General features: G+C 42.3%; 2 protein-coding genes across 4 annotated transcripts in view; one reads left to right on the plus strand and one right to left on the minus strand.

Annotated features, from left to right (window-relative positions):
* CMSS1 (cms1 ribosomal small subunit homolog) overlaps positions 1–26,241 on the minus strand; it is a 245,831-nt gene that overhangs the window by 65,842 nt on the left and 153,748 nt on the right. The window lies entirely within an intron of this gene.
* The window catches only part of FILIP1L (filamin A interacting protein 1 like), a 159,662-nt gene continuing 150,090 nt past the window's right edge, over positions 16,670–26,241 (plus strand). Inside the window, exon 1 of the mRNA XM_054827993.1 lies at positions 16,670–16,696. Coding sequence (XP_054683968.1) covers positions 16,685–16,696 — 12 coding nt within the window. The 5' untranslated portion in view covers positions 16,670–16,684. The remainder of the gene's footprint in view (positions 16,697–26,241) is intronic.

A 26,241-nucleotide genomic window follows, 5' to 3' on the forward strand; every position in this document is an offset into this window, starting at 1 on the left:
TATCGTGAACTCCCAGCTAATGAAAGCTAACCAGCAAGAACCTTGTCCCAGCCCCAAAAAAGAAGAGGAAAAAAAAGTGGTCTAGTCAGAAGAGATGATAGAGAAAAGCTGTCCACAGTGTAAGGTAGATGATATCCAACAGAGGAAACCGTCCCTCTGAGAGCACCTGCTTCCTGCTCACCGCCTGAGCTTCACTCCATGAGGTGCACTCCCCAGATTTTTTGAATCAAGTGCTAAACAGAGTGGGACTGAATAAAGACGCATGTGTTGCAAGTCTTTTTTTCATGTCCAAGAAAACAGTGGATCCTGAGAGATGTGAAAGGAACTTGCTGGGGGGAATCATGGTGCAGTTTGAGGATTGTGCTGGTTTCGGCTGGGATAGAGTTAATTTTCTTCATAGTAGCTAGTATGGGGCTGAAAACAGAGTTAACAATATAGAGATATTTTCGTTACTGCTGAGCAGTGCTTACACAGAGCCAAGGCCTTTTCTGCTTCTCACCCCACCCCACCAGTGAGTAGGCTGGGGGTGCACAAGCAGTTGGGAGGGGACGCAGCTGGGACAGCTGACCCCAACTGACCAAAGGGATATTCCATACCATATGACATCATGCTCAGCATATAAAGCTGGGGAGAAGAAGGAGGAAGGGGGAGATGTTCGGAGTGATGGTGTTTGTCTTCCCAAGTAACCGTTACGTGTGATGGAGCCCTGCTTTTCTGGGGATGGCTGAACACCTGCCTGCCCATGCGAAGTGGTGAATGAATTCCTTGTTTTGCTTTGTTTGTGTGCGTGCCTTTTGCTTTACCTGTTAAACTGTCTGTATCTCACCCCATGAGTTTTCTCACTTTCACTCTTCTGATTATCTTTCCCATCCCCTTGAGGGGGGTAAGAGTGAGCGAGCAGCTGCGTGTGGTGCTTAGCTGCCGGCTGGGGCAAAACCACAACAAGGATGCAGACTGGAGAGCAGCATCTTTCCATAGCTTCCATCCTGCAGTCACTGTAGATGTCTGCAGCAGCTCCAAGTTAAGAGCCAGCCACCAGTCCCTCATCCAGTCTACAGTCACCCACAGTGCAGCTGGCAAGCCTTCATGTCCTTATCAAGTTACTGGCCTCAGCAAGCTCCAAAAAGAACAGAGATCATGAAAGCAGGTGGTATCTGAACTCCCCCCAAAAAAGACTCAATTTGATTTCTACATAACTTAAATAAAGCATGAGAAGCCCACAGCATATTTTTTTCTTCTTCAACCTAGACCCAAATAAAATCAGCAACAGAAATCTCTGCCTCAGTAAAACCGTATGCAACATGCCTGCATGTAATTGCTGGACACAGGTTTTACATCAAACCACGTTTCATCCTAAAGTCCTACTGATCCAAACAGTGACACGCAATGCTCGTCTCTCCAGGCTGTTTACTGCAAACATCCCTCAGAGTACGCTGGAAGATGGCCAAGTGATGTTCACGTGCCTTCTGCTAAACCCAGCTGGCTCTGCTATTTTTTAATTTGCCAAATGTGAACAGGGAAGGTGAAAGGTGTAAGACATGGAAGGGAATAAAGCAGACACTCTCAAATTACCAGCTAAAAAACCAGCTGACAAGAGAGGGAGTAGGCCTTTCATAATCCAGTGAAAATGCCATGTCAGTTAGGAGGTGTATGTTTGTCATGTTTCTGTGACTACTTGTGAAACCTGCTCACTCTCTACATGAGGTACGAACTCGAAGGAATTGAAGACAGACAAATGTGATGACTGCTTTTCCTCATCACATCCACAGTCCCATAGTCTTCAAATGAGCACAGAAAGACAAAGTCTCCCTGACATCCAAATCTGACCCTTGTTGACCAACACCTCTCGCGTTGCACTGATCATCTCAGCTAGCTCTTTGCACTCAAATGCTGCAGGGTTGGTGGGAATAAAAAGGAAATGGTCAACAAATTGAGGAAATTAATTAAATGTAGCAATACCAAGCAAGATGCTGCTATGTCTGCAGTTTCTTTGCGGACTACAACCAGACTTGTCCCTTCCAACCCAAACCATTCTATGATTCTATGAAATCTAACCTCACTACTTTCCATGCAGCACTCTAAAAATCAAAACGGGTGGTTAAAGTGCATTTGATAACAAAACGTACAAACTCTAAATTCTGTTTGCAACCACCAGCTGGTGGCCATCTTGCTGAGCAGGTAACTTTCTTAAATTGAAAGACTCAAAGCTCAAATGTGAAACTAAATAAATTCCTAAATTCACACACATGGCTGTAATTGCCTCAAAGGGCCTTATATGCAGCTGCAAAATATAAACAAAATTTAAATAATCCTATAACTATAGTTACAGAATTTATGAATATAATTTTACTACAGATTTTGAATGGTCATTTGCTTCCAAAAAGAGGCAAATATTTAATTTGATGTTTCTTTCTATGGCTTTTACAGCAAAAAATAGAACACTTGACTATTGGCCCCGAAAACAGGGTTCTTCTATTTCAGAGTCAAGCTGTCTCTCTTTTGGAGAGACAACTAACATCAAATGTACACTAAAAACAAATAAGCCACTAGTGGGTTTATAATTTCTCAGGTTTTAACACTTTAAAGGCAGAAGAGTTCAGGTAGAATATGAAGAAAACAAAAGTTCAGCACTTGGCCCTATCAGATGTACTGCCTGGTTTAATTTTGATACTAGTCAGCATTCACAAAAGCCCAGAACTGTCTCAAGTCAACTACTAATTACGCAGGCTATTTGGGAAAAGATAACCAGAAAAGACTAAAACATAAATCAAACTAATCATATGTAAAATCAGGCTAAAGCACATACATGCCATATTATATTTTTTGAAAAAACCCATAGTGGCTAGATTTCCGTAAGAAGCAGATGCAGGTTTAAGGAGCAGTGGGCATCGTAATTAGCTCAGCCCTTACTCTGCACTCACACTTTTCACAACAATTTGATGCACCAGAGGGTGTCGTGGCCTTGCTAATCCCAAACCCAGATAGCCATCAGAGTTAAATGAGAGCTGACTAACATAACAAGGAGTTAACCCCTTAAATAAGCTATTGTAGGGCTCCCTCCGGAGGGATTTCTCAATTGCAATGAAAACAATGTTCCAAATCCAGCTTCCATTGCTAGAATGAAAACAAATGCTAGAAAGGGTATGATGAGATGGAGGTCTTCACACAGCCACTGAGTTGAACGATGGGATCGCACATGCTGCTTCAGTTACCAAATTTAATACTTTTACTATGCCTGTAAAGACAGGCTTCAAACTGACATTATTCCAAAGGTCACGTCTCACAGATTCCAGGCAATCCATCATCAAAACCCTTCAAAAGTAGCAGCCAAATTTAACATAAGCACCTGATGGGATATTATTAAACAGACCGACCTGCACTAAAGCATTCTCACACAGGAACTTATACAAAGCCCTCAAAAAATGTGTGTTACTATAAAATACTTAGTCACCTCAACTGATCTGAGCAAGCAAGCATTGTGAATTCATCTTGTGTGGCATTAAAATCAATTCAGTACTTTACAAACAACACTACCTTCTCCTAAAGTAATGATGAAAACCCTCTTTCTTCCATGTTTCCTCCACCATAGCGTTCTTCAGGGTGTTGTCTTTTACTTAAGACATAAAAAATTCTTGGCCACTAATGCTCACTAAAAGATGTGAACTCATCCATCTCCCCCCATTGCTAGCTTCTCCAAATTCCAACTTAAATTATTTTTGCCTCTCCAGATTTCCCCTTTCATGACACCTGAATAAGTAGCTGTATCTTCTCCATACAAATCTGTTTCTTCTGTCTTTTTTTTTTTTTTCTAATTGAACTGCCAAGAAGTTTTTCAAATGGAAGAAAAGTCAAGCTAGAAACTTGTTTTGAAAGCTTCTTTTAGGGAGGGTGAGATAGGAAGAAGGGAGGAGAGGGGCAAGGGAACCGCATTTGGTTTTAACCTTTAAAAATGTGTGGTATATGGGTCATCCAAACTAGATTTAAAAATTCAAAGGAAAGTAATCGTGATTAACAGATGCTTTTACAAGAGCAGTTGTGAGTAAAAACTAGCCACCAGGCAAATCCTAACCAACCAAATTGGCTAACGATCAAGGAACGAGGTGGTTGTATCCAGTTGAAAAATAAGTAGTATTTTTGTAAAAGTTTTTTTAAGAATCTTTGGCATTCATAGCAGATTTTATTTGCATTTTCTGCAATGAATTGTTATAATCATGTCCACCAAGAGATGGAAGTTGTGTTCTAACATTACTAATCCTCTCATCATTGTATTTCAGACACTGATTGCAGCGTTATGTGCAACAGCCAAATGTGAAGGCACATTTTGAGAGTTAGAAGAATTAAGAGAATAGGCCCAATCTGACAGCCCAAAGGAGGCGAGGCTGCTGCAGCTCCCTGCTCCCAGGTGCAACCAGTAGCAAGGCTGAAAATGTATTCTCAGTAGGTACACGCACTCACGAGCGCACATGCACACCACATATATATGGATATACACAACCGGCCACACAGGTAACACGCAGCCCCTTTCTGGCTGAGTAGGAAGAAGTCCACTAGTGAGAATATATGTATTTTATAGATACACATGTACTTATTGTGTGTGTGTATGTATATATACACACGTGCCCACACACATGGATGATACAGATCTCTCCAGCAGCTGGGCTTACTCGGTTTCCCCAGTAGCCACCCCTGGATCCCAGTCGTCCCCAGTTACTGGCACCTGGACATACGAGCCCCCAAGGAAGAAAGGAATTCCCTAAGATGACAGGACAGACTGATCAATACACAGGGCATGGCCAGACAAGTGTACTGACCAGCAAAGTATTTAGATGTGACTGGTCCTTTTTATGCCCTTAGTCCTCCATTTTCCCACACTTGTTCCTCCCCAAATCACCTAAACGCCTCTCTTTTCCTGCCTTTGGTTCCTCCCCTAAACATCCCATAAATAGTCCTGTGCAACTCCAAAGAGTGATCTGGCAACTAAAATACCCTGCACTGCTACCCACCCCTGTTTCTTTTCCTTTTCAATTTATTTAATTTTTTTTATAATTGGTGAACATCTGCTCTTCCTATTGAGCATTTGGTATAATTTAGAAGAAGAATGAAAGGCATCTGTATTAGAAATGCAAACAGAGGCACTGAGATCAGACCAAAAAATCCTCACAGAAAGCATGAAAAAAAAAAATTCCAGCTAAAAGCAAAGGTGAATTTTCCAAATTCCAGTATCCCTCTTTTCAGAAGGAAATGCATTAAGCATTTGTCTGTGGTCTTTTTAAACTTTTAGTTTATTGTCAGGCAAAGAACGCGGTAACTCTCATTTAACATTCACGCTGACCGTGGGTACCTTCAGCCTGGCCTAACCCAGAGCTCACAAGCCAGCTTTGACACACGGGATCCTTTCAGCTGGTCTAGCACATCACCTTGGGAGAGGAGGAGGAACGGCAGCCGGGGCAGCAGGCAGGCCTCCCTGGCCAACACAGGCACACAGATCCAGGCTGGTCGACCGCACTCCTGCCAAAAGTTATTTTTGCTTTCCGACCGAGCACTGCACGCAACAGCAGCCCGGTGCACTTGTGGGGAATAGTAAAGTGTTTCGACCAATTCTTTCCGAGCATGGGGAAAAGTACTGCTGCTTATGTAAGCTGTCTTTTGCCAAACGTGAATCTGGGAGCTCAGCTGAGCTGACGTTAGTATTTATTTAAAGCTGAAGAGCCAAAACATCTTTCAGTCTGATGCTCTTCTGGCTTCCACCACTGACTACAGATTCTGCTAAAAAAGTTACATCACGGTCCCAAATGCCACCTATATCATTAGGATCAAGCAAAGCGTTTTGTTTAAGGTACAGTTCAGAAGACAAGATTTGGGAACACAGGGACACCGAGAGCCGTACGTAAGCAACCAAGCAGCAGCAGCATGATACTGCGTTAGCCCCACGGGTCTCGGGTGCCATGCGATAACCTGGTTTACCCAGATGACGGTGGGCTACCTTGCTGACCTGCGGCTCCTGGAAAGAGGCAGCCCCAAGTTTCTTCAGGCAATTCGCACCCTTTCGACATTGTTTCTTATGTTGGAAACTTATTTAACCTCTTAATTGACAGCACGTAATTGTATTGTTTTATATGCAGAGTCTGTTCATAGCATATCCCTTGAACTTAATTGAGTTCTTGGTTTTCTATACCACTTAATATAATTATGTATCACTTAAAAAGCACACCATAAGACATACAAGCCAAGAAAAGAAAACAGATGATTAAGAAGGATCCCTCTCAATGAAAACAATACACTGATTACTTGAAAGCCCGTTTCACAATTTTTCAGGAAATGGCAGGGATGCCTATAAATTTCAAAATAATAAGCATTAAATAAATGCAGAAAATCAATGGGAGGAAGGCTGTTATGAAAGCATTTTACAGCAGCAATAAACCCTAAATCCTGAAAGACTTAAAATGGTCCAGGACCGCATGTTCTTACCAAGTACAAGAACTGGCTTATAAACTGCATGTAAATTAAGAACAAAACAATGACAATAGTTTTCAGATTACATCTGCGATGAGAAATGGCTCATCCAAGAAAAGGACACCAACCCATCTGCCTCTGCTGTGACTGAGCTTGGGTCGATTCTTACTCTCAGTCAAGTTCCTACTAACTTGAATGATAATTGATTGTATTGATGCTCAGAAAACCAACATCTCATATGTAGAACCATAACTGTTGTATAGGTATCTAGGGAAAAACACTCTCTTCTGTTCAGCTCATAATACCTTAAAAGAAAACAACCCATGAGGGCATACCAAGGAAAATAGGCGTGACAGAAAACACTAGCTCCCTCTTCTTTAAATAGCTTTGGTTGGCCAAGTGTGAAGGGGTTATTGCAGACTTCTCTGCCCACGTGACCACTGAGGGATAACTACAGGTTAGCAAGGTTAAGGAAACAACTGAAAGCAGCAGTTCCATTTGTAACTATTTTTAATTCAGAGGCCCTAAACACTGTCCAGCAAGGTACAAATTTAAACTAAATAGAGGGGTGGAGTTTTTGTGTCCCCTTCTCCCTTGATGAAATTTTGGAGACCCTGTGAAAAGGACAGTCAATTGGTATCACCCCCAATCCAACCTCTGGGTCTGTCACTGCTGTAACTGAAAGGGGCAACTGAGTTTTTGTTATTCTCATAACCGGCATTCTGCAGCAGCAGATAATGCTTCTGCATTTTTCTTACATCCGCAGCTAATGAACTTGATGAATCGGTCTCCAGCCCTCTGCTGACTCAGCATCACCCAAGTCTGTTTTGGTAACTGTGGGCTTCTTCCCTTTTCACCGTGTCCTCCAAAGCTGATCCATATTTCCAGTGTTCCCAGTGACTTCAACAAGAGCCACCGGCAACTCTTAGGGATATGACTTCACAAACAAAAAACCCCAAAAAGCAACACAAAGAGATGCAAAGGCAAAACAGGTTTGCTTTACTTGGTCTGGCTAAACATAAAACAGCAACAGAAAAATCCTACATTAAAAAAATTGCTGTAAAACTCTTGCTTCCTTCAATACTATATTCCACCTGAATCCTGCACGTAGGGGTAAGAGTAAGACAGCCTTAAGACACCTCCAGGCACCTCCCTACAATTTCTGCTGTGGTAAGCAGACTAATGTCAGCCAGAAAAACTGTCTGATTCTCAATGAACCAACTATAGATGTCATTAAAGTAATGGGAACCCATAGCAAGAGAAAGCTGGGGCTCAACACTGGTGTCAGTGTGTCTTGGGCTGCTCTACCCTTGACTCACTTCTAGATATTCCAACATGCTCCAAATTGTGACATTTACTTGGGAAACCTTTCAGACTTCCCTAATGTTATTTCTGTCATAGCGAAAAGTAGAAGCTGAAGTACTGAGCTATTTGATTTCAACCAGCATGATGAAAATCTCACTATAGGGAGAGAAAAAGAAAAAACAAACAAACAAACAAACAAACCAGAGAGAAATGGTTGATTTTGGCTATGGTCACTGCTGCTGCTGTTTTGCTGCGCTTTATTTTAAGTAAAACTACATTTTTTAACAGTGACAGAGCTTAGTAACAACTTATTAGCTATAACTTGTATAGTTAATCTTTGTTAAGAGTCTCCATCACCTGAAGGGTTTAAATCAATATTGGCCACCTCCTTAGAAGATAAGCTGTAGCTCAGCCAAGTGTATTCAGTTGTATAAAACCCTGCTAGATTAGGTTCTATGGTTTATGTTTATTTAAGATTGCAACCATGACATAATGTCTCTAACCTTAAGTATCCACTAAGCTGCAAAATACCCAAAATACAAAGGCCCTAGGAGCTACTAACTCTAATAGACACAAAGGTGGGCATGTAAAACAGACCACTATATGACAAATGAGAAATAATTGAGTGCAGTAACTCCAACAGGGGCAACTTCAGTGAGGTATGGAAAAATACTGCAAGCACTCTTATGCTGCAAATACAGCGCTGAAAATAAAAATTCACATATTATAAGAGGACAGACACAACTACAGAACATATCTGTCTTACCAGTGCCATGGCAACTGTAAGAGAAAACACACACACACTGACCCAAAATAGTAGCAACTTCGTCCATTTAAGAACATTGCTTATAAGGGAACAAGCAAGAGCCGGCTGACCACATATCCATAAAAGCTGGGAATGTTTTCTGTTTACAGACAGTGTTTCAATGTCTTTTCTATTTTTACCACACACAAAAAAAAAAAGGTGGGTTTGTCCCTGATTTTACAGTCCCTGAGTGCATGAAGTTAACAAGCTGAAGAGACACACACTTCAGGGACCTCTTCTGATCCAAACCGTCGTTTCCACCTGCCTTGGAACCTGCTGATAAATACAAACTCCCTTAAGCAGACCCTGATCCCACAGGCTGATCTAACCCTCACGCAAGCATCCCACTCCTTTCCCTCACCAAAGAGGCAACGGCCTGCTCACACAAATCAGCTGACAAATTCAAAGTGAAACAGCTGAATCTGCCTGGTCAGGGATTAACTGGCATTTCAGCCCTGCCTAACAGCCGTCACATTGCTAAGATTCACCACTGTAATGCCATTAACCACAGTGAATTTGTAAGAAATGCTATGCACAATTGGATAGACCTGTAAGCATGGTTTTACGAGGTTGACTGGAGACTTCTTCCTAATGAAAGGCTTGAATGATATCTTTTACAACTATCTATCAGTCATTGTGCCTTATCACTGCTGGCCAATTTGAAAAAAGAGAGGGAAGTCCTGAAGATAGTAAGCTCCTAAAAATTTGGTGAGAAATCAGTGCAAAGAAAGGAGATTATAATCAGAGTGTGTGCGGAAAAAAAAACACCAAACCAGGTGAACTCTGCCATGATAAGTCTTATTTGGTGGTACAGCACCAATGTTGCTTCTGACTGGATGCATCAGACACTGGCTATTGCCTAGTGGAGGTTTCAACAGGGAGCACAGTGTGAAGCTGAGGTTACTGCAGAGTTGGAGGTACCCAAGCAGAAGAGGACACACGTCTAGTCATTAGTACATCTTCAGGCCACAAAAAGTTTGTATTTGCTTGTTTAACCATAATTTCTATTAGCAAATGACAATGTGTCTATGTTCACGAATTCTCCACATCTGAGCAAAAACCCAAACTGGAAAAACCTGCCTAGAATGAAGTATTATTTACCATCTCCTACAACAAATCTAACTGTAACAGAAGTAAGCTTACTCACATACTGTATTGGACATTTAAATATTGTCTAGCGAGCAAAAATAAGAACTAATTAGATTTTTTTCCCCTTTAAAAAAGTCATACAAGTGTGAAACTTTGAAGAATTGACACATGCATATACCCCTCATGTCTTTACCGCGGCTAAGATGGACAACAGCTTGATTTACAAGTACTTCAGGATTTTATGAAAACAAGGTTAACGTGGAAACTGTTCTGCAGCTCAGTGACCTGTTGGAAGCAATTCAACGCAACTGCTGTGCACATATTCCTTTCCAGTAACGCAAGTCTGTAAGCCACAAAAAGGGAAGGAAAAAAAGGCAACAGAACAGGGGATTTTTTTGCATTTAATAACCAGTAATAGTTGGGACTTCCATTGTCTACCCTGCTCACTGACTTTTAAAAAGCTCTAATTTAAAAGTCTAGAATACATTATTTCTCACGACTACTTGATCCAGTTCTCCAATCTGAAAGTCCTAACAACTGCTGCTGTTTGAAGCAACCAGAATGTTACTTGCACATAATTTATAAAAATGGCATTTGCTAGTGGAAGCAAAGCTTTTAAAGTTTGGGGGAAACAGCCTTGGGGTTTTCCCCTTCTGAGAGCTTAAAGTTTTATGAGAGAACCTAAAAGACTGCCAGACTTCTAAAGTGACAACACATTACGAAAAAATTTCCTATGTGTTTTGCAAATTTGAAGTCAGCCACATTTCACAACTGACATCAGGGTTTTTAATATCAGCTCTAATGAAATATAATTCTCCAATGACATAGCTGTGAAGTACAGCATTTTCATTTCACTAGCTGGCAGAGAGGTTTTGGCCTTATTATTATTATTTCTTACGTAGAGCCAAGAGTGTTCTAGGCCCTGCACGGACACGTCTGAAGACAAGGCCTTTTCCTTGTATCTGCTGTAAACACCAAGACTGCAGGGTATTCAGCCTAACAGAACAGGTCAGATGCATTTTCACATGACTGCTACGTTAGGTATGCTGGTGTGTTAGGACACAAGAATATAAATACAGTGTAAGGAATAGCTTGCCCTCATCTTCTCTACAGTTTCAATTTCATTAAATCTCTTTGGGTGGGACTGGATAGTTTCTGGTTTGTGAGAGTTTCGCTGTTTTTTTCTTTTTTTTTTTAAAAAACCCCCTACAGTCAATGAAGAAATTCCAGCCATCATCAAAACCCTGAGGGGAGCAGGGCGTAAATTGAGGATTAAAAATGATAGTGTTGTTTTTAAATCTGGTTCTTGTTGAGGTCACATTTCTTTTGCTGGATGAGAGAGCGGGATATTTATTTTAAAAGTACAGGTACATGCACAGCTCATGACAGTTTAATCGCACATCAATAAAAACCAGAAAGCTCCCATTTGCAAATGACTGAACTAAGTACGTAACTGAGAAGAGCTCTTCCTTCCCCAAACCCCGACAATCTAAGAAGCAGGGATGAGAGAAAAAGCCAAACTTCTCCTTCCCTGAGGCCTACACCCCCTTGACTGAGATGAAATCAGAGCATGGCAGACAGCAGTCGGAAGGGGAGCCTTGCTACTCAGGAGCCCCAGAGTAGTTGGTAGGAGCACCTGACACCGCCACTTTTTTCTGAATTTGTTGTGGGGATAAGCAACAACAATAAAAATGTTGTACTCACCCCTTCACCTACACATCCTGCTCGATGCACATCTTTCTTCAGGACTCCAATGGTGTTACCTTGGGAAAGCAAATGTGCCTCAACTCGGCTGTTCTCAAGACATTTAAAGGCTTTGGAGACCGCACATTGTGCTCTGAGACTGAGCAACAACCCTGGTGTCACCCAGTGCTCAGGGATCCTGACACCCAGGAGACTCCTCTGTACACAGATCCAGCTCCAGTTTAAGAGGGAATCTCGGAAAGGGGTATCTCATGGCAGAGCACACAGTGACAAATCTAGGCTTGACCTGACAAAATGTACACACAAAGAAGAAAAGGATATGAGATCCTGACAAGTACAAAGGGGAAGCCACTGTCGCTAATCTGAACGCAACACCTCCCAGTGGTGAGCATGAGTGGAAAGCAGCAGGGCACAGCACCTCTGCCACGAGGCTGATGCATACACACTCAGCTTGGGTGGGAGAAAGAATGAGAACCAGCATATGGCACATTACATTGAGGGGTGGAGAGAAAAGTCACCCAAAAACACAAGGGACAGATGTATGGCGTGAGTTAACATCAAGGTTCATTTGTGGGGCGTGGGTCGCCTCTATAACTCTTGTGGTAACTCCATGTTGGACTCGTAAAACGTAAAAGCAGCAGATCAGTAGCAACGTGCCCTTTGGACTGGACTCTGCTCAAGCTAACTCAGGATCCATACCCTCTTTTTGCATTTTTCTGAAATCCTCAGGGATTTTGTTTTAATGGGGGCCTGCAGTACCTGAACCGCGGCATAAACACAGTTTGAATTCTTTGAGAATAACAGCTGAACATCAGCTCCGTCTGAGGCTACAGCAGAAGCTGAAAAGAAACCATGTTCAATTTTGCTAGTTTGAGGGGCGGGTGAGGAGGGGAAGAGTCTGCATAATACATTATGGTGCAGCTTGCAGTGGTGGTGGTGGTTGTCTCTTTTGGTGCCGCAGTTCATTTCCAAAAAGATAGCTGTGCAGGATGAAGTAAGCGTTATCCTTCAGTTTCTCTAGACTGCTGACAAACATTAGACTGGTCTCCAATGCTGATGGAATACAGAAGAGAAAATACAGTCCATGACCTCCCAAAACCAGGCAAAAACTTTGGTTCTCTCTGGAGGATGCTCTGGGAAGAGGCAGAGCACAAACGGGGTCTGGCTGTCTTTTCCAGCTCCATGCAACCAAGTGTAAGTTAACACCACCACAGATCTCCCCACCTCTGAGGGGCCTTTGAAGCTTGCAGGAGGAAACAGCACAGTAGGGGAAAAACTGGCATGCATGTTTGGTCTCCACAGACCTGAGATCGCAGTCAGAACTCACTAACATGCTTGCTGGAGCCTTTACCTTAGAAAAGAGAGAATCAGAACCATGTAGGGGTGGCAGGGTTCGGCCCATCGTAAATGCTGGCTTTTATAAGAGAGAACAGAGCATTCTCTGGATATCTGTTACAGACACTCATGGTTTGCTTTTCACAATGTCATGTAATGATGCTTTGTACTGAGATTTCATACAGTAGTTCCTTAATTTAAATAACTGCATTTTCTACTAGTGGGAAACAGTCTGCATTGACCATACACAATAAGCTACTGTCCCACCAATTGTATTTCCATAATCATTTACTGACACTTGTTTTAAGGCACTGCCCTTTCTTAAGAGCTCTCTTGCCTCTCTTAGAGAACAATGTAAGCCTGATACCATCAAAATACTCTTCTTCAAAGACAACATCCCTTTCATCAGGCACTGAATCAATAAATGGCTTAGGAAGGGGAAAAACTAGTTAAATAGTTGCTAAAACTATCTAGACCTCCTGCCTGTGAACTCAGAAAATACTATTTCTCACACAGGTCTGGAGTCTTAATACGCAAAGTTATACTAAAACAGTATTAAAACTTTTACATCTTCCACCCACACAAATGGAGCAGTCCCCTCCTACCCCTCCACAGCTTCCAGCCTCAAATATCCTGGCATAAAATGATCAGACAAAATAGGTGACTTATGTTTTTATTGGTTCCTCCAGACTATGACGACATTTCCTAAAACACTGAGCCAGGAAACTATTAATGTCTCTGAAAAAGTGGAAAGGGTCGGGCTATTTCAAAGGGCATGCGTTTGCTAAGAAGCCTTTGTTACAGATGTATAGGCCACTGAAGATCTGATTAATAACAAAAGTATTTAGTGTTCACATAATATTTCTTGCTTTAAAGGTACATCATGAACGTATTTGTAACACCTCTGTGTTAAGAAAGTGTTACTGCTCTTCACCTTTTTGAGAATTAAACTAAGAAGGTTAATCAGCTTGCCTAAGATTTTGTAAAGTAGTATACCCATTCCAAGATCAGAATGTCCCACAGATCTGTATGTGCTCCCAATCTCAGGTTGTTATTAGAGGTAGAAATAGAAATATTCTCAACTTATCAACATTAAAAAAAGGAAGACCAGGAAGATTTTCTAGATTTGTCTCAGCTGCACTGGCCTGCACTTGGCAGGACCAGTCAGATCAGGCATCAACAGGTGGGGTCAGAGGTTCCTTAAAAAAAGCTGTGTGTGTTTTATATACAAGCATTAAACCAAACCAACCAGTGCTCTAACAGGAGCATAGCACACTGCATGCAGAACAGATAATTTTCTTGTGCGTACTACACGTATATAGCTCTTTGTTTTGGCTTCTTTGTCAGTAGGTCTGGGAATTATCAAGGGGGATAAAGGACTTGCACAAAAGCCTTGGAAGTAAGGGTGCTCCAAAGGCATCGTTGCTTCATTCACGGCCAGATTAATTTCACCCACAAACCCAGTTCTGATCCTGACTGCACTAGAGTATGCACGAGGGTCAGTTCCCTAACACAGGGGTGCAAAGCAGATTTAAACCCAACCTGCCTACAGCACATGCAGCGTGTTGCATTTTACACAGAAAAGAGCGCTGAGGCATCCTAAAAGAAATACAAGCCACTCTGCTCTTACTGACTCGAGAACCTCACTCATCTGTCACGTCTCAAACAACTACGATCCGGTCACACCACTAATACTGCAGGTAAAATTCCCACTATTGCACAGTGCCATCTCCTGGGCAAGCAAGACTGGAAAACCCCCCCTCACGCCTCCCTTCTCTCTCGCAGCATCCACCACCGTTTCAGCCTCGTCTCCCATGCGCTGGCAGGCCAGGCGTCACCTCTGTTCTCAGAAGGCAGGCCATGAATTCACGGAAAGAAGAGCAGATTGTTTACCACTCCCACCACGAAACGTGAGACTCGGCAGCCCTCTCTTGAGAGAGGCAGTATCTGCATAGGCAAGCACCACGCAAACCCACAGGATTAAGTTCACTCTGGGTTGCTGGCTAATCATAAATAGGCAATCAGGGCTTCCTTTCAACATCCAAACAGGAAATGGGAGTGGAGGAAGTGAAAACTTAATAATTTCTTGCATGTTAACAAGTTACACGAGCCACTCCAATAAAAAAGTTTTGCGAAGTGAACTTAAACCTAGCACATTGTCTGCCCCAATGACAAGCATTTATCTTTAAAATCAAGCTGCACATCTTGGAAAGAAAACACTGATGAAAATATTTCATTCGGCACAGCTTCATTTCCAGGATAAGAGGACATCAAGCTATGGAATAAATCTGAGGATCCTACCTTACTGTAATCACAAATCTTGAGATTACAATCCCCAAACCAAACTGGGAGGTGGTAGGTAAATCTGACATCTCTCTTGAAACATTCAGAACCACCACCCCCCCCCCCCCCCCAACTAGGATTAGAAGGGTAACTTTTTAGTTATGACGAACTGTTAAATCCATGATGGTCTGTGACAAAGGAGCAAGAAAATCAGACATAATGTGTTAGCTCCATTTCTTTCCACTATCTTTTAGGGCTACTGTCCACATTGGCTCTGTATATCACACAGTATCTGCCTGGCCACACAGCAGAGGGACAGAAAAGCTGGGGAAGAAAGTCCTTGTGGGACAATAAGAACCCTAAAAGGCCTGAAGGAGCAAAAGACTCACAGGCCTCCACGCCAAATGCAGCAAGGAACATCTCTCTCCATCTTCAGGCCACCACATAGCCCCTGGCAAAAGTGAAAAGCCTGGCCCATTACACACTCCTAACTCAGCAATACTATCTTCACTGCAGGAGGAAGAAAAAAAGCTTTGTGCAACTGTTGAGTAACTCTCGAGAGTTCAAGACAGATGAAAGGCCAGTCTTTTGGTTGCCTGGAGATATTAAGACAGATTAGGGACAAAAGTAAGGTGATTTATATGGGCAGATGCAGACCAATGTTTTGAGGGAACAAAACTGCTCTGGGACTACAAGGTAGAACTCCTTGTTTATTATGGGTGCGCCCAGCAAAAAAAAAAAATCTCTTGAAGAAGTTGTAAGACTCAACAGTACAGCAAGATGATTTAAGTGGGCTGCATTGAGAACAGAACAAAGGCAAAGGAATTTGGAAAAAAATCCTACTGTCGATATATCCACTGCATCTCCCAGGGATGCAAACAAGAACAGACATATAATATAGATAGTTACCATGGCCCACAATAAACTGGCAGGAGAAAATAAGGAGCTAAAACTGCATGGGTGCATGCTCTGCATTATGGAGCATGAAGATAGTTTTTCCCTTGTTTCAGCATTAGAGATACGGGCAATCCTAGTTCCAATGCAGCATTTACCATAAAGTACCGTCTGCCATAAGCCACCTCATTGTACTTGTCACACTATGCACATGGCTGGAAATGAGGACCTTACTGTGGACTCTCATATTATTGCTCTAAGCAACAATAAAAGGGGAGAAAATCTGTTTTACATGTGAATTTTCATCCTGGATCCTCCGGGGTCAGCTAATTTTCACAGTAGCCATTCCCTGTTTATAAGATGACGGAAGGTGGATCAGATATTTAATCAGTCTGGGTTTTGGAGCACCCATTAGCAAAAAGTCTCCAGAAGAACAGTTTTGAACGCTGCAAAGCAATGCCTGTGTAAGTCTCCTGGGTTTGATGTGTGTGGGGGTTTGTTTGAGTTTTGGGGTTTTTTTTAAAGGACTTAATCATAGGTAGGTATTACCTCTTTCATTGGAAACAATGATATTCTTTCCAAAGGACTCATATTGCTACCTTGCACTCCAAGACTCACAGTATCAATTGTGTTCAAGCATTTACTACCGTGGAGTCACCTACTACCTCATTCACTTCTCTCTTAGGATGTTTGTATCCAGGGCAGCAGTGCCACTTCCTGCTACATGAGAAAGACCATGACGACTTTGGGGGACTGCCACCTGCTCCGTTCCCAAAATGAAGGCATCTGCCAGGACATTCAGGTTTCCAGCCTGTGATGCTCCAGCAGGTTAGCTGATCTTCACTTAATTTCTATAGTACCAAATGCTTTTCCTTAAGCCAGTGATTTCCAATTTTCCTTCCCTCTCCTCCCAATGAGCAAGGTGAGAGTTTCCAGACGAGGTTACTTTGCTAAGAAGTGCTGAAGAGTTTGTACCTGTTTAGCAGCTGTGATTGTATCAACAATCGACTGCCAAAAAACGGAGGAGGAATGTGCTTGACAATTCTTAGTGAGAGACAAATTATGATCCACGTCCTCCTTGCCCTATATTCACACAACAAGCTCACATGTTCCATTCACTTAAGTATCTAAAGGAAGACGTAGTTGTGACCAGTTTCTCTGGACCAGACACCAGGTAACTGTTAAATAATATTAAGAATGATTTCACCATGAGATGCTTGTACTGGATCTCGCCCAAAAAACTTTTTATATATTGCGTATATTACTGTTTTGCTGCAATTGCTGTCTCAAAGCAAAGCAAGAACTTTGACAAATATATGCATGAGATCATCCAGACGAGGAGATTGTATGTTTGCAGAGGTGTGGTAATACTTGACAAAATAGATTATCTTTTTCAGTCTGTCTTCCAAAACAAAGATTTTCTTGGATGATGAACTCCGGGTTCCCAGAGGTTTGTCCATGGAGGACAACTTAATGGGTGGGACAGCAGGCCAGGGGCTACGTAACAAAAATCAATCTGCATGACAGTGCAGAACAGCCACAATTTGAAAACCCCGCTGAGGGCCATACTTAGCAGCTTTCCAGGTCAGTCTCTGGGAACCCTTGACTCAGATGCTGAATTCTTGTGAGGAATATAATTGATCCTTGTGGGGTTTTTTCCTCCTCAAAGACACATTTCTGAAGGTTTTCTTTTTTTGATGACTACTGAGCTCTGTGTTACACAAGCAGAAGACTGACAAGGCAAAAGCAGACATGCGAACCTTTCAATTTATAATGTACTTGTAAATGTTTGTAAGCTCAAAACAAGTGATAGCCTTTATTGAGAAGGCCTCCAGCTCTAAAAGCAGCTCATGTCATGTTCAGGTAATGACGAAGGGGCTCTTACCACTTAAATCTTCAGCAGACTTTTAAAGTTTATTTTCATAGTCTGAAGGCTTAGGAAGGTAATAACTTTTAGTATTCTCTAGAATACCACTCTCATTGTGGTCTTGAATTACTTGCATGACGTGGTCTCTCTGTGCCACAAACATACACAAAGAGAAAGTATTTCTGCCTTGCACCAGCTCTGCAAGTGACAGCCTACAGAGGGAAGAGTAACAGCTGTGGAGATATATTGCCTTAAAGGATATCAGCCTCCATTCACATTTCTTTAAGTGGAGGTGACAACTGTAAACTGCACCTAAAATTTGAGCACACAACCGTGCCAGTCAGATGACAATTCAATCATGGGAAAAAAGTAAGATTTTAGACTTACAGGCACTCTCCAGCACTTATACCTTCTGTGCATATTTTCAATGGCCTTTCATTCCAAGTTGCACACAGATTCACAAAAGAAGAGATGTTAGTAAAAGAAGAAGTGTTAACAACTTGTTCTCCAGTTTGCAGGGTTGGCAGGAAGGCTCAGTCAGCTGGTATGCCTGTGTCTGCTATTAATGAGGTTGCAGCTTACTTAACATCAGGCAAATTAATGGAGAACATCCACCTTAGTCCTTAGGTACAAGTAGATGTAACAGAGAATTGCTTTCCACCAACCAAAACTACCTGAAGAACAAACTATAAGTCTTTCTCAGCAAACTTTCTTACTTTTAGTTCAGATGTTTTGAGGGGAGAAGCCACCAGTGAAATGGAGAAGCAAACACATAAAAATCCCTGGAGCATTGTCCTCTCTGCTAAGAGCTCAGAAGAGCTCTGCTAAGTGGGGAGACCTGGCGTCAGCCCCATGCACCCCCGAAACGCAGGGGACTCCATCAGGGTGCAAGCTTTGCTCCTGAGCAAAAAATTTCTCTTGTCTCTGTTAATCTGGCAGCCCTGCCATCAACATCTCAAGTCCTGGGCAGGAAAGCGCATGTTGGGTCACGCATTCCTGTCATGCTGGATCACAAGGTAGTGCCCGTGGTTGGTGGACTGCAAGACAACAAGAACAGTGCTCTGTTATTGTTGCAGCACCCTTGTTTAAAGGTCCCTCGTCAGTAGCAGGCATGACTGGCTGGCAGAGATCTGGCTTGAGTGGAGCAACCTCCTTTTTGCTCTCCATTCCACATGATAGGTGGGGCTGGTTGAGAAATCAAGGCTCATGCTACCCCAAGTACCTGCCCTGCCTCCTTACTGAAGAGGAGCAAAGCAGCTGCCTCTGCTACAAAGTGGGTGCGATCCAGGTTAAGCTGTAGGGGAAAGTGAGGCCAAAGCCTCACGTGATGGTCTCACGTTCACTGAACACGCTCTGCCAGGTCTGGTCACTGAGTCAGACAACTCTCAGAAAGGTTTCCAGTCCATGTAAAATAGAAAGGCCCAAGAAATGTCACTTGCTTTTAGCTGAATGTCAGACAGTGAGAACACAGAGCCAAGTTGCAGAGCTGCAACAAAGCGTATGCCGTGCAGCGGGCTTGCTACACCGCAACCAGCCGAGAAGGTTGCATCTGACATGTGGTCTGTTTAAGAAATACAGCCTCACTGTTTTGCGTGTTTTATCTCATTCTGATCGCGAGTCAAACAAGCCAGTCAGCCTATTGTTCTTACCACATGGTAAGTAACTAGCTACATGTAAACAAAACAATTAAGCTCCATAAGGAACTGCTTGCCATTCAAAGCTGAACTAAACGCTGCATTTTGTTTTGGGAATCCAAATATGGTAAATTACTGACAGTTAACTATGACTATGGGAGTATTTGCTGCACAGAAAGGGTAAGTGGAACAGGCAGCTCAAACTGGAAAATCATCTTTCTTCCTCTTTACCCCATCATTAACCATCTCGAGATCCTTCTGGTCTCACTGCTAGCTGCTTCTTGCTGAGTATACCTTAGCACAACTAATTCATGATAATGGACACAACAGAGAGATAAACTTCATATGCTGGCACAGCTGGCTCTAAACCCCTTGCTCTTCAGTTGCAAAACTACCAGGCTCCATGACTACCCCTCCAGGAGAATACCTCTGAGTTGTTAACCTCTTAATATATTTGGCAGTCAGACAATTCATTAGGGGATACACAAATACACATCGACTCATTATTTCCTTATTAGTTGTATTCCTGTTGCATCTAAAAGCCCTAATCAAAATCAGACTATCAACTTGATGGACAGAATACACATGGAGGAAGAAAGAATCCTCTCCCAATGACTACAAGACTAGAAGCCTGGATACTGTAAACCCAACTTACACATCCAACTCAAAAAACCTCAACTCTCTCACAGTTAATTTGTGTACGTGGTCAGCTTTGCAGGCTGAATATTCATATTTTAAATATTCATAGAATGTAGGGGTCTTGAATAGACAGGGTAGGGGGGAAAAAAAAACCCAAACCAAAACCAGAAAGAAAACATTAAATCCATCGGGGTGGGCTAATAAAGGCAAAAGTAAAAATGCGTTCTGTTAGAGCACACACTGGAACATCCACTTTTATACATATATGTTATATATAACTGTGGGGCAGAAGCAACTGAGCTGAAGCAGGTACAAGGCTGAGAGAGGAAAAGCAGAGCAGAGCTGGGAGAGGACATAGCGGGGTGGGTGCTGAGCCCTGAGGCAGAGAGGTCCCAGCACACCAAGGGGAAGGACAGAGCCTGGAAGGTGATGGCAGTTTCCAGGCTAAGTTCACACGTTTCACATTGGAAATCTGAGAGTTAAAACCACAGTCGTGGTGGATCTTCCTGTTCCCATGTCATGCTCTCCTAATCAGCCCTGCTATGCGGTATGTACGCTTGTGCTGCCTAGAAATATCCCAGCCTCCTGATGGAGTTACTAGATAAATTCTAAGTTTTGAAATACGGCTAGACAAAGGTTAAGAAAACCAACTATGGTCTATTTACTGTAGTACTGCAGCACACGTCTCCATCTCCAGTGGAGGGTGGAAGACACCATTTTGTGCAGCAGACTGGCAACGATAGCTGTTGGGAGGCTGAACTGGCCTGCTATGGTGGTATTGTCCAAATGACATACTGCTATGGGAGAGTGGGACATAGGCTGTGCATATGTTCTCTCCAGTATATTAATCGAAAAAGCACAACTTGCACAAAAAACAGAAGCCAAAACACTCTATTTGGTTCATTTTCTAAATCCTGGGTGCTAAAATCGAGGGGGGACCAGGATAGAAAGGATCAAAATAGCCTTAAATTTCTTCCCAAGCTTCACCCACCATCGTAAATATTGCTGGCCATCAAATTATTACCATCTACTTTCTATACTCCTTGCAAATATTGTGGGCACACCTTCAAAGCTGCCCATGTACAAGGGAGGATCGCTGAACATCCTATATGAGAGGCAACAGAGCTGGGAACACACAGAAAAACAGTCAACTGGCTTTGAATCAGGAGAAGTCCACGTAAGTGCTGCTTCTCTGTCCTTCAGGCTTTTACTCTTTGCCCACCGAAGTGAATCCTTCATCCATCAGAGAAAAAAAGGTTCAGAGCCCCTTCTCAGGACACATCTTGGGGTGGGATATAGTAGGAAGCAATGAAGGTCTGGATTAGGGCTTGTTTTGAGGCACCTAGGGACCTGGAGAGTTTGGGACTCATCCTCTGGCAAGATCTAGTTAACCTAGAAGAGTCAGAAAGCTGTGAAGGGCTGGACTCCAAAGCCAGGGGTGAGGGGTTTAGCCCTGAGAAAGACCATAATACAGTAGCTGGCTCCTAACCTTAGTGAGACTGGTGTCTACAGAAGGGTCACATCCCTCTTGCAGCCAACACAGGAACAACAGGTGTGGTCTGCAGCTTTCTTATAATGGTGCGATCACAGTATTAGGAATTCTGATTGCGAAGCATTTGAGATTGGGAAGGAAAAGGAAAACTGCTTCCAGAGCCATGCAGAGACTAGAGAGATACCAGAGCTCAAGCTTTCATCAAATGGGCACAATTACTTTCAGTAGGTTCTGCTTGTCCTTTGGACAATTTAGCTTCCCTCCTTCCCAACACGACGTTTCAGAAAAAGCTGTTGTAGGAGTGCAGGTGTATGGCATTCAGGATGTACTCTCCAAAACGTGCAAATGTAGTACAAGGTTAGGTTTACCTTTATTCCTTAAACATTATATTTCTCTGCCTCCTCTGCACCCTCTTTCAGTATCTTAATCTTAGCTCCATTAACCATACGCTCTGCCCTTTTCTGCTTTGCTTCTGCTCTCTAGTTTTCCTTCTCTGCACTACAACAGCCCTTCCTTCTTGCATGTTGTTTCCCCACTAACACAACAAAAATCATAACACTAATCTATTTCATAGGTGTAGCACAGTTGATTTTACTTTTGCATTCCCCACGCTTTTCCCCACATTGACACTGTCCACAAGCCCTCTGGGACAAGGCCTGTTCAAATTTGAAGCGTGCTTAGCAAAACAGCACCCAGAAGATCTCGTCTGGCCCCTCAGCATGCCCTGGACAAAGGCACTTAACAACACTAGTTGGTTAACTTGCTTCTTACGCAGCCACAACCCTGTTCTACCTTAGGATTTGAAGTTTTAGGTCAACACATGAATACTGTGTCAACCCCCAGCGCGATTTTTGTCAAGGTCACTTTGCCAGCCACTTTAAAGGCAGTTGAGGAATTCCACCTCAGGCAAGAGGCAAAACTGCTGTATCAGGGAAAACTTTCCCAAGGTACAGAGCAAAAGGCCTCTAAATTCCATCCTTAAAAAAACCCCAAGGCTGAGTGCCTACCCAGCCCTTGCCTCTGCAGCCGTAAGCACTTGCATACCACGGTGCTGAGCATGGTAGTAAAACCTAGACAGATTGTTTAAACAAGCTAGGACCTGGGCATCCTGTTTCTCACGCACCATCCTCATAACATACAACTGCTGCCAAACATTACAGTATAAATTTCCCACTGAACCTAAGATGCAGTTGACAAATATCCAAAAAAAGAATAAAAATATTTATATCTTAAAACATGTTGACTGGGTAAACAAGATCGTTGCTGGGTCTCTGTTATGTCCTGCTTACCAATCCGCAGGCTGAAGCAGACATAAATGTTTACAGCAGCCACTGCTGTGCATACATACATGCCCCGTGGGCTGTCCTTCCTACTGCTTTGCCTGGCAGGAGCAGAGCAAGTCCTGGACAGGATGATGGGTGCCTGCTTATGCTTCAAAGAAGGTGATGACCCAAGCGCACTCAGCAGATGCTGAGCTTCTTGGCCAGCTGAGACAAATCATTCCCGCACCGTATGCAAACACCATGCACAGCCACAGGTACAACTTTCAACTTTTCCTCATGTCCTGAAATCCAGATGGACCTCAGTTGTGGTTACAGTATAATGCCTTTCACCATCCTTCATAACTGACTTCATGGAGCCAATTTACTCTCTCAGATAATTATCTAAAATAAAACAATCACGACTGAAAATGGCCAGTTAGTGATTAGACTTGTTGCTTTTAAGTAATCAGCCTCAATTCTACTCCTCTCCGGCCCTCACTGCAAGCATTTAAAAATCCATTTGTCCATTCCACTGTCACCCGTCATCTTCCCCTTTACAATGCCTGTATGCTAGAATTCACTGTGCCGTTAATGTGAAAAACTAATCATCCATTATGTTAGTATTCTGTCACATTTGGCCAACACCGGCATTCATATTTAAAGGCATGTGCCTTTAATAACTCAACATCTTAAGAATATATTGGGGGTTTTTAATGTACTTTTTCAACCGAATATATATGACTAAAGGTCTCTAAGCTTATGTATATCCCCCCTACCTGTATCTGGAATGATATTCTTCAAAACTCTTCAAACTGACAAGTGAAAATCTGTAACCTGTAGAAAGCTTGCAAAATTTCAATCCCACGCAGAAAGTAACTTCTATGCTTTAACTTTGGTAAACAAACGCAGGAAAGAACCATCCAAATAAAGATACCTGCTAAGGGACATTTTTTTCAGTCAGCACTTTAAAGAACACAATTTTCTAACTTTAGGGGAATTCAAATATTTAAGAATAATTTTATGCAAGAAGTTGAGCACAAGAGCCCTGTTTCAGGTAAGCACCTGAGTCCACAGCTTGTCCTAGACTGAAGGTCTGACACATCAAGGCAGCAGGGCTGACTTCCAATGCCGTGTTTGTATTTCCAGCTCAACTATATACTGATACATTACACTACAGTAAGGGAGAAGACCTGTTTCAACACTCCTAACATCTGAAGTCCTTCTGAAATAAGCATTTGCCATCCTAGTGGAAGCACCTCAGATGCATTTATTCTGCAAATTCCCTCTTCTAAAGCAGCACCATTATTAGGAGACAACTTGCAATCTATTGAACTATTATAAAGAGACCCAACAACTACAATCAATTAGGTTCTACTGTCTACCCAGCTGTTCTAGTTAATTCTTTTGGTTTTATCATTACTGTGTTTTCCTTTTTCTTTTAATTGGTTTTCTCCCCTTTCCTTACTGCCTGAGACACACCGACACACACAGGATTTGCCTATCTAGCCATACAGACGCAGCAATGGCAGAGGATATGCTTGAAGAACACCTGAACTACTATTTAAAGAGGAGAAAAATGGATTCTTTTTCCCTCGAGTAGTCGCAGCCATTACTTGTAACAGGGATATGCAAAAATCATTAAGGCAGATGTATGAACTTTATGTTGATGATATGCCATAGTCCATTACATCTGAGGAAGTGTTGTTACCGGGAATGCTAGCGAGAGCATTTTGATATGGGCCACAGGACTGGCTAACACCAGTTTCATTGCTTGATGTGGCATATTTTTCCTATTATGTAATGCTTATTGTAGGTATTATAATGATACATAGCTGAAAGCCATCAGTAAAGGCTTTCACAAGGGACCGTGCAAAGAAAGCTGATACAATGATAAAGAGACAGCACTTGATTGTTTTTCCTTATACTCTATTGTACCTTTTGGTGGCTGTTAAATTGGTATGTTCTGATCAGATCTCCTAACTTCACCTGCCACCTTTATGATACCATTTGTCAGACCAAATTTAGAAACCAGCTGCTGGGTGAAGGGCTGCCGTCTCATCACTTGTGGAAGGTCACTAAATAAGGGGGGGTGGGGTGTCTCTACCAGGTCACTTCACATCATTACACCCTGTACAAGCACGTCTTTCGCAGGATGATTTCTTTCAGCACATGCAGATTCCAAAATGGTTAGAAAACAGACTAACTAGCTAGGGTAATTATGGGAAAACCTCTCAAAATATGAAACCATATTAGGTGGCCTTTTATTGGGCATGCCTAATTTAAAGTTTATATGTCATCAGGGCAGACTTGCAGAAATCCTCATGAATGCAGTGTAATCAAGCGCTTATTAAACCTGGTCAGACATTTTCACCACCAAAGCCAAGATTTCATTAGGAACCTTTCTCTGGTTACTCTGTTTGACTTTCTCCATTTACAGAACTTTGTCAAAATTACCTCTTAAAGATTTGAGACTGAATTAACCGATACCTTCCAGGGGGCTATTTGTCACCAAGAAAAAGTGCACTAATTTGGATAGTTTAGGTTATTCAGATCTTATTTCTTTTCTTTTGAGAAACTTCAACTGTGCTGACAATGAGAAACAGATGAAAAAGAACTGCTTCCAATCCCAACCTCAGATATTATAATTGTATTAAATGATCATTTAATTATTAAAAGCAGTAGAGTGCAATGCAAACGAAAGTTCAGAAAGTAAACAGCTTCATGTCTCAAAATCCCTTCTGTCACTGAAAGACCGCAGAGGTCTAAGAATCCACATGTGGAATTTTAATACTCTAAACAGGTTTGATTTATTATTAAAAATTAATGTGAAATTAAATGACTGAACACTACTTCAAAGCAGATGGCTATACAGTTACTCCACCAGTTTATTCATAAACTTATTTCCTGGCCAAATACTCTAAATTCAATACAATATCATTACAAACTGCTGAATTGCACACAGAAGTCTGCCTATCACTTATTTAAAATACCACAACGAAGAGATGCTTATTCTAACCTCACTGGGCAAAATATAATTTTGGAACCCCTGCAATTCCACGATGAAATCACCACAATTGGTCTAAAAATGTAGTATTTTAACATTTAATACCTCATATTTTGGGGAATAAAATATTTGCATCTTGCAAAGGGAGAGAAAGGCACTCAAGTCTGTTTGTCCTTAAAAACAAGTTTGTCACATGATGGAAAAAAAATAATCCACCCATCAAACAAAACATTCAACTACAAGCCCTAGTCCATTTTGGTACCTGGTCACTTTTGACAGTGCATAAGCATACACTGCGTGCAAGGTATAAAGACGTTGCGCGTTCTCTCATGTGGTGGAAAAGGAATAAGACCTAGAAGCACAACTATTTGGTCATAGCAGGCCCATATCCTCATCGGTTCCAGATGATTCATCTCCTTCGTTTGCCTCTTCAGCACCTTCTAGGGCCACTAGAAAGGTAAGTTCCTTCAAGTCG

The sequence above is a fragment of the Grus americana genome, chromosome 1, assembly GCF_028858705.1.
Source record: "Grus americana isolate bGruAme1 chromosome 1, bGruAme1.mat, whole genome shotgun sequence".
Taxonomy (NCBI): domain Eukaryota; kingdom Metazoa; phylum Chordata; class Aves; order Gruiformes; family Gruidae; genus Grus; species Grus americana.